This window comes from Gopherus evgoodei, chromosome 6 (assembly GCF_007399415.2).
Source record: "Gopherus evgoodei ecotype Sinaloan lineage chromosome 6, rGopEvg1_v1.p, whole genome shotgun sequence".
In the NCBI taxonomy this organism is placed as follows: Eukaryota; Metazoa; Chordata; order Testudines; family Testudinidae; genus Gopherus; species Gopherus evgoodei.
In genome coordinates, this window is record NC_044327.1 from 130,585,649 (window position 1) to 130,599,036 (window position 13,388).

General features: G+C 43.2%; 1 protein-coding gene across 14 annotated transcripts in view; it reads left to right on the forward strand.

Moving 5' to 3' along the window:
• The window catches only part of CELF4 (CUGBP Elav-like family member 4), an 885,136-nt gene that overhangs the window by 714,766 nt on the left and 156,982 nt on the right, over window positions 1–13,388 (forward strand). For 10 of the 14 annotated variants that reach the window (XM_030567118.1, XM_030567122.1, XM_030567119.1 and 7 more), the window contains exon 4: window positions 5,508–5,636. In XM_030567118.1, coding sequence (XP_030422978.1) covers window positions 5,508–5,636 — 129 coding nt within the window. The remainder of the gene's footprint in view (window positions 1–5,507; window positions 5,637–13,388) is intronic. The other 4 variants (XM_030567125.1, XM_030567130.1, XM_030567127.1 and 1 more) reach the window with 1 other exon arrangement.

Here is a 13,388-nt window from a genome sequence, read left to right on the forward strand (position 1 = left end):
TCCTTTCTGTCTCTTGAATTAGCACTTCCCCTCACTCGACACTCGGTGTGCAACATTCTATTATTGCACCTCTCTCACCTGCCGTCTCCTTCCCTAGGCCTGTCTGACACCTCTGCCTTAAGCTTATCACAGAAACATAACATTTAAATACAAATAGAATAGGGAATAATTTAACCCCTATTCACACCAAGGGAGGTGCCAGGCCTTCATATAAACACAGCCCGGGAGATTTATAGACACTGGATATTTAGCTAACAAGATACATTTCTTCACCTGTGTGGCTTGTAGCCCGTGCCATTGACTCAAGCGAGCCCTAGCAGAACTGGCAGAGGAGCCTGCAGGTGGGAACCTTTGTTACATTGTAATATCAGAGGTGTCATTAAGAGTACATCTTCTATATTATTTTTTTGGTTTCGTTTCTCCAGCTTTTGATCTCCCAGCAGAGACCCAAGTACCTTGCGCTGTTGCTGGAATGGATGGGAAATGTAGGCTACATACGGTTACTCTACAGAGAGGTCTTGTGATTAATATATATTTTAATTTATTCGTCATGTTTATTACTGTAATGCCTAGGGACCAGCCGAGATTGGGGCCCCATTGTGCTAGGTGCTGTACAAACACAGAGCCCTAGACAGTCTCTGCCCCAAAGACTTACAATCTAAATAAGCAAGGCAGACACAGAATAGAGGAAAGGACCAATCAACATACTAGCTGCAGCTAATCGAGCAGAGCAATCAACGTGGTGGCTGAAAATGACTTGTTAGGGAAGAGATAGAAGGGGATCAGCTAAGCAGAAAGACAAAGGGAAGGGAGTGGGGTAAGGATGACATAACAGGCAAAAAGAGGGAGGGAGGAATGTCTGAGAGTCAGGCATAGAATGAGGCTGAGGTAATGAGACCGCAAGACTGAGGGCAGGAAAAGGAGGCTGGAGCAAACAGCCAATCAGCACTGAGCAGAGAAATCACAGTCAAAAGTGTAGAAAATATTACCAATGTCCATCAGTGCCAGCTTTATTTCTGTTGAGAGCGCCTAAGAAGGAAAGAAACCAGCTTGACTCTCAGATTCCAAGTTTGGGTTTTTTCTGCTGGCAGCTTTGACTTGTAAACTGAGCTTAACTGATCTGAAATCACTGAGACATAATAACCGTGGGGCTCAGCGGAGCTGTTTGTAGGGAGTCACTTTTCAGAGCATAACCCCCCGCTCTTTCTCCAGCTCTGTCAATCGGGATGATGATATCTATCTTCTTCAAAGGGCTGTTCTGAGAATGACCTAGCCCCTGCTTGCAAAGCGCTCTGCATGTGGCAAGTTCAGAGTCTGGGGTATTCTGACCCAGAGTCTTGCATGGTCCAGTCCAGAAACAGATGCCAGCATGGAATTGAGATCCAAGTTTGGAAAGTAACACACACGCAATGTTCCGGAATGGTTTGATCCAGGGGATTGGTTTAAGTCCATGCCCAGACTTGAACGTTTGATGTCTCTCCCTTTCTGTTAAACTTCCACTGTGCAGACATTGCCTTTCCCTTTGCAGCAGCAAAATCAGCATGATCTGCATGATGGGGCAGTAACCCAGTGCAGTGAAGTCTCATAACAGGATGCTCTGGAAGCATCGCCGATAGAGAGAGTATATAGCGTACATTCATTCCCGTGCACAACACACCGTGTCCAATGCAATCCCTCTCCATTTTGCTCTGGTGGCCTAATGGCCTTACTCGTGCTCTCTCAGACATATTTGATGAAGTTGAGCTGAGTTACCGTGGCGCTCGGCATGTCAGCCTTTTGTTTGGGACTTGACAAAGCATCTGGGGGCACTGGTGGTGTGAAAGGTTCAATGTGAGCTCATTAGCGGATTATGGTGCTGTAATTTCAACCATATGCAAATGACTCCAGGTGCACGTCGAGATCGGGAACCCACTGAATGTTCCCAGCTGCTGCCGTGTACCTCTGCTCTTCCCATTCAGTGCACGGGATACATTATTATAATGTCGCAATGAGCTTTCTTGCAGGTCTGGAATGCAAAGACTGCCTGGGAGCCATTGGTTGTTAAAGCGACTCATTTCACCAGCCGGTTGTGTGAACATTTAGGCATCTGAGACAGCAGTTGCCATAAATAACTGTTATAAAAAACACTAGGCAAAGATTTTCAAAAGTGATTTGCAGTGCCCAAATTGGAGTCACCTTAAAGGGGCCTAATTTTCAGCGGGACGGGTGCTCAGCCCTTTCTGAAAATCAGGTCATGTTCAGGTGGGTCAACTTGGGCCCCAAAGTCACACGCCACTTTTGAAAATCTTGGCCCTAAAGCCATGGGTAAGTGAGCAGAGGGTCTCAATCCAGTGGCTGGTGGTCATGTGGCCATCTGGTGGACATGTCACAAAATTGGCAGAGATGGGCACCATTTGCTCGCAGTCTCCAGTGAGACGCGGATGACTGAATGTCGGAGAAAAGGGTGTAAAACCAAAAAATTAAAGGTTTGTGTAACATACCTATATTTATGCTTTGCATAAAATAATCTAGGCAAGGCAGTCTCAGGCCAGGTCCACACTAGGAACTTTTGCTGGTATTATAACATTGATTAGGGGTGAGAATTTTATCTGACACATCAATACCGGTAAAAACCCTAGAGCAGACACAGTTATACCAGTATGAAAGTGATTTTTTTAGTAAAAGTGCTTTTCTAGGGAGGCAGTATAGGCTTTACTGGTAAATACACTTTTTTACCAGTATTAGCTATGTCAACACCAGGAAGGTTTGCTTGCATACCCATGCCAGTGTAGTTACACCAGCAAGTTTTCTTCTAGTGGAGATTTGGCTTCAGTTATGCTCAAAGATCTTTCTTTCCCCTGCACCTCATCTCCATCTGGGGCAGCTCCTTCTTCTCCAAACCAGTCTTCCCCAGACACCTACACACACAGTGGGGTTTTGGACTTACTGCTTTCTCTAAGACTTTGTCTAGCCAAGGCCTAAAAAGGTGCTTCATTGAGGATATGACTAGCGTTATTAGCTACCTTTCAAAGGTTTAATACTCCATCACAGAGATTCCATTGCACAGAGCAATTTGCCCAGGGAGTAAAGTTTTTCTGATGGACCATACACATTGCATCTCCAAGAAGTTGGTTTCATCTGGCTGTGAGGAAGACTTTTCTACAGTTGAATCTTTCCCTTTCTCCCTGTGCCCACCCACTTGTTAGGAAATATTCTTTCATAGGCCGATACGTGCAGCCCATCACAGAGATGTGACCAAGGAGGATGTTGGAAGCTCCTTGGACTCATAGGGCTATAGAGAACATTTATAATATTTACTCCATTCTTTGCCAGTGGAGTATTAAATGACTCGATTACTTGAAAAATAGTCTAGACAAAGCACTGAAAAATGTACAGTGGAGAAGTCCAACACTACACTAACCAATCTTCCTAGCTCCTATTTCCAGGGTTCACAGTAGATGTGGTTAAGACAGTCATCAAAGCTATCACTTTCATGATGCATACCTCTAGAAAACAAGCCTTTGCACTGTCCATTACTTTAGCTACTCCAGTTGAGATGGGGGAAAAAGAAAGAATGGGGATAACCCAGTGTGTTGTGTTCCTACTATTTCAGCACTCGCTGCGCAGTTAAAGGTGATGTAAAGGCTGGTCATCTTCCTGCCATCTGTGCATTTTGTATACACAGAGTGCTCTTGGTTCATCAGGATCACCCTAACGGGGTAGGGGTAGAGTTCTAATTCACTGCATGAAAAATTACTTTTAGCTCCATTTCTAAGGCAATTTGCTAATTTACAGATGACCCTTGGGTATGTGAACATTGATCAAACCAGTTTAAGCGGCGCAGTTTGCCTAAATCACCACTTTCTCAATGAGTAAAACTGGTGCAAATCATTCATGTTCTCAGCCAGAAAAGGGGGTTTGTAAACGGGCATTCTGGTCAGGTTCAGGTTATTAACATGCACGTTTAAAAAAAAGTCAAAGTATTTATTTATTTACAAACATGCATTTATTCAAATTGGTTGCATCTGTTCTGTAAACTGCTTCGAGAAAAAAACCCATTTTGGTTCACACACATTTACATAGTATTTAATGAATGATGAGTTACACATTTATGAAGCGTGTGTAAATGGCCTATTTACATACACAACGTAAACCATGTAAATTTCCTTTTTTCCCCTTCATGCAGTTATATTGTCTAGTGCGGCCAGTCACAGTGCTATGAATAGAAATCCATTCTAACAGTGGATCCAGTGCCCACTCAAGTCCATGAGAGTCTTTCTGCTGACTTTGGTGGCCATTGGATTGGGCCCTGTCTTTGGGTGCTTTATCAAAATTTGTTCCTTTTAACAGCTGGGTCTACATTAGGAGCTGTTTACCGATATAGGTATAACAGTGTAGTATAATGACAAAATGTTTTTAGTGTGGACGCTGCTTATCCTGGCAAAGCTGGGTTTTCACTGGTGTGATTTATTCATATTCCACACCCAAGCTATACCAGTAAAAGTGCAGTTTTTCCAATATAACTGCGTCTACATTAGGGGGTTATGCAGGCACAGCTGTGTTGATCAGGGATCAGACCTTTTCACACCCCTGATTGACATGCCTGTAGTGTAAACATTGCCGTATCATAAGCCCAAAGGTAAATACAATGTTTAATGTTTACCATTAAAAAACCAACATCTACCAACAGAGCATAGTGGGATCAGAGATGCTAGCGGGTCTCCCCTTAGTTGAAATAGGATGGACCTGTCCTATCTCAGATACTTGTATTAGTAAATTTTGGCTTTAAATGGTGACCACTGCAAGTTTGGGAAAGTTTAGGCAAAATCCATTCGGTTGGCTTCAATCAGCTGATCTCCAAAAATAGTCTGAATACATATTTGTCTGTGTGTATATGTAGAGATCTGTGTGGATACATAAATGTGTTTATATGTATAATGTGTATGTGAGCGTTTATATATGTTTATATAAAACCAAAACCTTCATTTACAAGTCAGGGCTTCCATTTCGTTTAATTATTTCTCTCACTGCTTTAAATCAAAGACCAATTCAAAACAGAGCCGCTTCTGTTCAACTTAATTATTTTCTTCTGCAGCTTATAGAGTAAAGTGGCGGCTACTAAAAAGGGCACTTCCTAATTGAAGGTTGGTTCTAAATGCCATTCTTGTATGCATTCCCTTTGAATGGCAGTCTGGAAAATACCAGTGTTTTATTTCCGGGGACTCGCCTGCAAAGACTGAGCAGAGAGAACTGACTCATGAGGCTTGGGGCATCAATTTTCAGAGGTTTTAGGTGCTTTGGTTTTCCAGGGCTCAACATGATACTTGGCACTTTCTGAAAACCAGGCCCCTTTAAGGCATTTCCAGTTTGGCATCCAAAATCCGTAGCCGCTTCTGAAAATTTTTGCCTTGGTAGGGAGGGGAGAGGGGCGTCTCCCTCCCACTTCTTTCTTTTGCATGTTGTGTGGAGTCATATTGGCTTTCACACTCCTCCTGAAATATGGTAAGCATCTCTTTATTTTGTTCCAGAAGACAGAAAACTCTTTGTGGGGATGCTCAACAAGCAGCAGTCAGAAGATGACGTGCGCAGGCTATTCGAGGCTTTCGGGAACATTGAGGAGTGCACAATCCTCCGGGGACCCGATGGCAACAGCAAAGGTAAGATGGCTCATGATGCACGGTGCATGGCCCCTCCAGTCAGTCCCAACCTCTGTACAACAGTATCCATTAGACTAAGGTGACTCAGTGGCTAGATGAATGTCGCCCCTTGGGTTGGTTAGGGCCAAACTTTCAAATTAAGGTCCCTAAGGAGTGGGTCAAACTCTCTGCTGCTGTAAATGGGCCAAGGTCCATTGAAGATAATGTATACCAGCCGAGTTTGGCCCAGTCTCTGCAAGAGTAACGAAACATCAAAAGAAAGGCCTTTTTTGTAGCATGTTCAGTAGAGCTGGTCAGAAAATCCCTATTATTCTTCATGAAAAACATGTTTTTAAAATGGTTCTTTTCCCCTACATTTCCAAAGAAATCAAAAACGGACAAGATGGCAATTTTCACAAAAGAGGTTTGGTTAAAATGTTAAATTTGGGGGGGTCACTCTTGGCTGGACCTTTAATGGGAAATGGGTCTCAGCCTCATCTGCGAGATGATTAACTCCTCTACCCAGGTGGGGAATATAAAGATGGATCATGTGATTCCATCAGGTTTCCCGGATAAATAAGGTTGAGGCCTGGGAGAGGGAGCGAGAAAGGTCAGCAAAGGTCTGGAGAAAGTTGCTGAGGGCTGCAGAGAGCAGCAAGTGTCCTGTAGGAGACCCTGAAATAGCCAGGACCAGGCGTGGATCAAATGTGCACCTGCTGGTCTCTGAGTCAGAGAGAGTTGGGAAAGGCTGAGAGTCAAAAGAGCAGAGCAACCGAAAAGGTTTGCCTGCTGGTCTCTCTGAATGACAGAGAAGACAACTCAAGAAGAGTTTTGCATCCTCTTCTTGGGAAAGGAAGGACTCCAGGTAGGAAAGCCTGTGAATGGCTGCTTGGAGAGCAGGGAAGGACTCCAGCTAGAAATGGTTGGGACTTGCTGCTTGATGAAGAGCAGACTGGGCCTGAAGAAGAGCTAGAGCTGTGAATGAACTGTTGTGTTGTGGGTTGATGGACTTTACTGTGGAATTTTGAGCCTTGTTTCAACTTGTTCATTATTAGTCCAGCCCCAAACAGGGGTGTTATTAGCCAAGGGAAAGCCTTTGTGGATTAGTTCCAGGAACCTCAGAGGGAAACTGAGCCAAAGCCGCCCTTGGCCACAAAGAGGCAATCTGGAGACAGAGATTCAGTTACAAAGGGAAATAAATTTTCAAAATCCAAAATCTTTTACTCAAAAAATTGGAGGGAGAGTGCTTGCTTTTGCCCTGCACCCCCTGAGAAAAGCCAGGTAATTTTGACCAAAATAAAAATAGTCTATGATCAAAAAGCCAAATGTTTCAACTAGCTGTAAAATGCAGACCAGTATTGCAGGTTCCAGGAAGCATGCTGACTTCTGAGTATGGAGATGAACTTCTGAACTTGTTTCCTTATTTGATTTTTGGACATTTAAAAATAAAATTTACCCCACCATTAGCAGAGTCTAAAATCAGTGAAGCCAGCACTGTCCAAGGAGGCAGACTGGTGCAGCTGAACCGAGAAACCAGATTTCTCAACTCCTTGTACTGTGCTTTTTCTCACTGGAAATGGTAGAAGGCCCGTCACTTAAAGATGGCCTGGGCAAGGTGGTGAAGAATGTATAGGACGAAGGAAATGATCTTGCATTTTTCCCCAGAAGAATGGACTGGATAATCACATGGACCTAACTTTCTCAGCAAGGCATAATGGGTGTGCACAATGCAAAGACCCACAATTGCATACAAATAGGAACCTGCACTTGTAAGATAGGTAAATACACACAGAAGGGCCATTTTGCATGTGCATATACCCACTAGCTTGCACAAACTGCAGGGAAACAAATGCACATACATTTTTGAGTGTGCACTGTCGCGCCCTGATTTAAACAGTGTGCCTCGTCCGTATTTGCCCTCCCCAGTTTAAAAGCTCTTATATCGGGTTTCACAGACAAATACTTAAAATTTGAAAATTGGTCTCATTGGATTGACTAGCCAGGTGTTGGCCCTTTTGAGACAGTACTTATCACCTGGACGCCTGGAGCTGGGGGAGTTCTGTCCTTGAAGCGTGGCACATCACAGCCTTTTCTCCAGCATCAGCATTTGAACAAGAATTTTCCATCTAATATCAGGGTCATTCTTCCAACCATTTCCTAGAAAAGTATCTTCAATTTAACAGGAAGCCCTTCTCTCTTGACAGTGAAATGCATCCATTAAATATTGATCAGCATGTAATATTTCATCAAATGTGCTGGCGTCTGTGAAGAAGGCACCAGTCCTGTTGTTGCAGTTCATATGTCACCAGATATTTTGACATGTGACAACATTGACGGGCATATTTCTGCAACATGAAGACCAAGGATCCTAACCACAGTGACATATTTGAGAAAGACACTGCTATGCCTGTAAAATCACTCTCAGCCAGCAAAGATTCTTCATCTTCAGACAGACCTCATCTTGTCAAGGTGGTAGGAAACAGCCAGGGGAAAGGGAGTGTGCCATCCGATATACTCTCTGCTCTGGGGGTGAGTGTCTGGGAAAGTCTAACAGCAAGAGCAGAAATTGGATGCTAACGCCGTGCAGGGAGGTAGCAATCACAGCAGAATGGGAGGGTTGTTCCACACCAGAGGATCTCAGCTTTCTCCCAGCCACGATTCCCTCCAAGCCACCTACTTTTTAAGGGTTTGATCCAATGCACATTGAAATTAATGGGATACTATCCACTGATCTGAATGTCTGTTGACTCCAGCTCTTATTCTATAGGGCTCACTTTTCAGCTTTTTCACAGTCCCATGTGATGCATCATTGCTCCCCCTGTTACTCATTATGGAAGTATTAGCCTGATGGTAGCTAGAGAAGAAGACACACACACACTCACAAATGCCAGCCTGTGTCTTCTTGTACTTTTTCCACCTCTTTTGCAGACCCATTGTGAGCTGGAAAGGTTTGCCTGTAAGTTACAGCTTCATCTCCTGAACGGCTGCGACTTAAGAACATAACAGCTGCCATAATGAGTCAGACTAATGGTCAATCTAGCCCAGTGTCCTGTCTCCCACAAAGGCCAGTACCAGAGCTTCCAGGGGAATGTACAGAACAGGGCAATATTGGAGAGATCCATCCCATCTTCCCCTCCCGGCTTCTGGCAGTTAGAGGTTTGAGGTCACCCCAAGCATGGTTTTGCATCCCTTCCCATCCAGGCTAATAGCCATTGATGGATCTATCCTCCATGAATTTACGTAGTTCTTTTTTGGAACTCAGTTATATTTTCGACCATCACAACATGTCGTGGCAATGAGTTCCCTGGATTAATTTTGTGTTGTTTGATAAAGTATTTTCTTGGTCTCCCTCTGTCCTTGTAGCTCCTCCTACTGTTCTGTTTGATCCTTCTGTTGCCCCATCACTGTAAAGCAAATTAAATGAGTGTAGTGCCGGTGAATGGGGCTGGATTGACAGAACAATAATCTCCACCACTGCATGCCCACCTCCCTGCCATTCTGCCAGTATCTTCCTAGAGAGGGCCAGTCTCTAGGGCAGTGGTTCTTAACCTTTACTGCAGCCTGCACCCCTTTGGTTCTCAAAATACGTTCTCATGCCCCTTATCAAAAATCGTTGAAGTAGGTCAGTTCTTTAAACCTAGATATATCATAACTATCAAATGAAAGAGATAGAATTATATATTTATTTTAATTTTGCAGTAAAATTAAGAATACATGAAAAATTACACACTTTTTATAAGTTTACTGGCTCAGGGACTCTTCTGCTGTTGCTTTTGTTCAAAGATGTTCAAAAAACGAGGAACTTTTTTTGAAATAACCACAAGCATGTCATTGCTCACATTTAGGAGGCTTCTGGCCTTTGTTTTGATGTGTAAGAATGATGAGAATCCTATCTCACACAAGTATGTAGTTGCAAATGGCACCAGTTGTAGAAATTCTCAAGTGTCATGGTCTCAAACTCCATTCCGATATGGCCATTGGCTCATAATTCAATGAGATCATCTTTCATTAAATCACTATCGCTGATGGAATCCAGGTCAAAAAGAAATGGATCTAGTATGCTGTGGAAGTAAACTGTAACCAACACGCTAATAGTTAGCCGCTAACTGAATTCAAACAAAGCCGCGACGCTACCACATCATCATCTGGGCACGTGTCAAGAAATACCCCGTAACATGGTGATACCCTGTATTTTCTAGTGAGATAATTTCACTACAATTAGCTTAAAAACTTGAAAATATTTTTTTGTTTGTATATTACAGTAATAGTTAAAAATATATAATGTTAATAAATACACAGGTTTGATTAAACAAAGTAGTTGTACTTACGTGCCTGTGCTTAATTTGTGTTTTTGATGATTTACCTTCTAAAAAAATCTGGTATGTCTCGCAGCCCCAGAAAGGGCATCTCGCACCCCCAGGGGGGAGATGCACCCCAGGTTAAGAACCACTGCTCTAGGGGTTAGAGGTAATTCAGTCCAGCCATGGGTTGTGGATGTTTGTCCATTAGAATTAACTTGAGACCTACCAATTTATTTCTCAGAGTTCGCCAAAAGGCAGTCAGATGGCCACGAGCCCCCAGCATTTTAGGCTCCTGTTTAGAAATCCATCTCTAACCAGGAATGCACTTAAATATGTGAGGCCAGATTTTTAAAGGTGTTTAGGGGCTTAACTCCTATTGAAATCAATGAGAGTTGGGCACCTAAATACTTTTAAAAATCTGGCTCTCTGGTTAACTTTAAATGCTGGCTTAAGCACATTGGCAAGAACAAGAGGCACCAGACTCCTGAAGGTCCGAATGAAAAAAGAAGCAAAGAGCCCGTCTCTTCTAGCCTTTTTCTGTGTGTATGAAGTGAACCACTTCATTTGAGGAAGAAACAAGAACATTCTCACCCTTTCTCTCAGTTGTTCCCCATTCCTAGTTCTGAAGATTCACCTGGCATAATAAGAACAGCAGGAAGACTGAGGCGGATTCTGTCCAGTTTTCTGCCCTTTACCACAGAGCCATTCCAATATTTTAATCATATAAGGCCATAGAATTGGGGTGGTGGGTGGTGAGGGGGAAGACAGAGTAAATATATATCTGAGGGTATTGCCAGCTCTCATAATTTGAGTCTTGGAAAGTTTGGTGCTTCTCTTAAAGTCCTGACTCCTGGAGTCGTGAGGATCTCCGCTTTCGCTTTTTTAAAAAAACAAGTCAGTTTCTGGTCCTCACTATTACAGGGAAAGGCTTAAAAACATGACTCAGCTGTAATCTAGATGCTCAAAACCCAGAAAGCAAAAAGAACCGCACATTTATTATTTTTAAATACTACGATTTAAGCCAGTCTTATGAATTTTTAGGGCTGATTCATGAGTTTTTCAAATGTGTGAGATTGGCAGTACCGCATTGACTTGTGATAGATACCCCCTTCCTGAGAAAGTGCCACAGGTTTTCAATTTCTCATGAAATGTCAGAACTAATCAATAATATGTGATGACATCACCGTCTCGTGGCTGGAGGTCCACAAAGCACAGAACACGAATACAGCTGAAATAATTTCCCATTTGCTCAGACAGTAGGAGCCTGTGGTTGCAGAATGGAAGGTTCCTTCTAAGTTCTTTCCCTCCTGATGATGTCCAAGCAGCCATGTGACATGGTATGTCCGATGTCTGCGAAGTTAATTACACATGGTAATCACTGGTGACAAATATCCAAAGAATGCCAAACAGCAGAACTGGTTGGACATTTTCACAAGTTTGAAATAAATTGGCTTGAAATTCTCCATGTCAAAATTTTTGTTTCCATTTTTTTTGACCCTCTGTAGTTGACAGCCTGTATGTGGCAGAAGTTTTTAGGGTGAGTTAGTTGAGGAACTTGGGGATGAAATGGAACAAAGAGGAAATTTCTTCTGGAATTCAGGAAAACACTTCCTGGCAATAAGGAAAGTCCTCTGAAGAAGCCCCACTGGTGGAGCTGTTGAAAGCTGAGGCAGAGGCGGCCTACGAGGATATACAGTAAGGCATGTAGTAGTTTCTTGTGATAATAGAGTACTAGACTCAGGCCTTTGTCTCTGCATCATAACACCCTTGTGAGGCAGGGTAGTGCTGTCACCCCCATTTTACAGATGAGGAACTGAGGCAGAGAGAAGCTAAGTGACATGCCCATGGTCACACAGGGAGTCTGGGCAGAGCAGGGGATTGAACCCAGGTATCCCAAGAATGACAGTGCTTTTCTTCAGTGCACAGTTTGTTTTGCTGACAGACAGAAAATGAGTGCTTTCTTGTCTATTGCTTTAGCAAACAGAGTTGGTTAGTGTAGGTGGAGAAAGCTGAAAAATCACCTCAGTCACTGCATGCTTGGAGATGCCAAAGGACAAGGCAGCGAAGTGCCGACAATCCCATTGTTCAGTTTTTTATGGGTGGTTGACAAATACAGTCGATCAAGATTTTCTGAATTTCAATTTTCTAATTCAATTTTTCATTGAAGTTTTGACCAAAACAGAAAGTTTGGGAGTCCTTTTTCACATAAATATTCGTGGACAAACTCCACCCTGTTATATGACCCACACTAGTGGCAGCTGAAAAATTTCAAATGTCAATGAAAAATGTCATCAAAGTTTTGAATTTCAATAGGGAAAAAATGAGAATATATTTTTCAACTAGCTATGTTATATAAAGTGGGAAGGAAAAGCCAGCCGGACCACTTAGCTAACCTGGAAGGGTTCCACCCCTACTGATCTTATGAGGTTAAACACTTCATTAATTGGAAAAAACAGTTGGGATAAGGGAAAGCAGGAAATTTGAGTGCCTCTCTGCACTCACCCAAAGCTGTCAAGCATAAAAGATAACCACAAAGGAATCAAACCTCAGTAATAATAAAGGCAATAATCACTGAGATCTGTCAGCAGCTGGTTCCAAGGAGGACACAGCCCTAGAGACGTAGTCTCTCCTGCTCTCTCTCTGGCTCGCTTTTTACAACCTGAACTTGAGTGGCAGCTCCATATTGCTAACCAGTTTAATTATTAGCACGAATGAGCTGAAGTCTCAGCCTTGCTTTTCAAAAAGCCGTTCAGGATCAATACTGAACCTTGACAGAGTTAATATTACCAGGTTCCATTTGCGGGTGCTATTTACGGAAGCTCCTGATTTGCACACACAGAGCAGCCAGCCAACAGGGAAGTGAAGGGTAACTGACAGTTAGATGTGGGGAAGAGCTAGCAGGAACTCCAGGTAAACTGCTACTCCACGTGCCAGCTGCCAATGTGGCACATCTCCCTGGAAGAACTAGTTATTTCAGGACATAATCATTCTCACAGTGTTCTCTTCTTCTACGGCCTTGTCTAGAGTAGGATTTTGGCCATGTCTACCCTAGGGAAAAAAGAGGCTAGACAAGGCAGCTGTAGTTTTAACACATGTTAGCGGGTCAAGGTCATCAAGACAGCCGGGGCTCCATCTCAACCAGCTCAGCACATGTCAAAGAATACACGGCTCTGATCACGCTAGACTTTTGGTTAGCACATGTGAGCTAAAACATGCCAACATGCCTTCTAGTCTAACCCAGACAAAGCCTCACAGCTGTCATAAACAGATAGCTAAGGGTTAATGTCTCTTTCACCTGGAAATTGGTAACAAACAACACCTGACCAGAGGACCAATCAGGAAACAAGACTTTTTCAAATCTGGGTGGAGGGAAGTTTTGGGTGTGAGTCCTTTGTTTTTGGTCTGTTTTCTTTCTGGGCTCTGAGAGTGACCACAGGAATCTCCAGGCTTTCTAATCTTCTGTTTCCAAGTT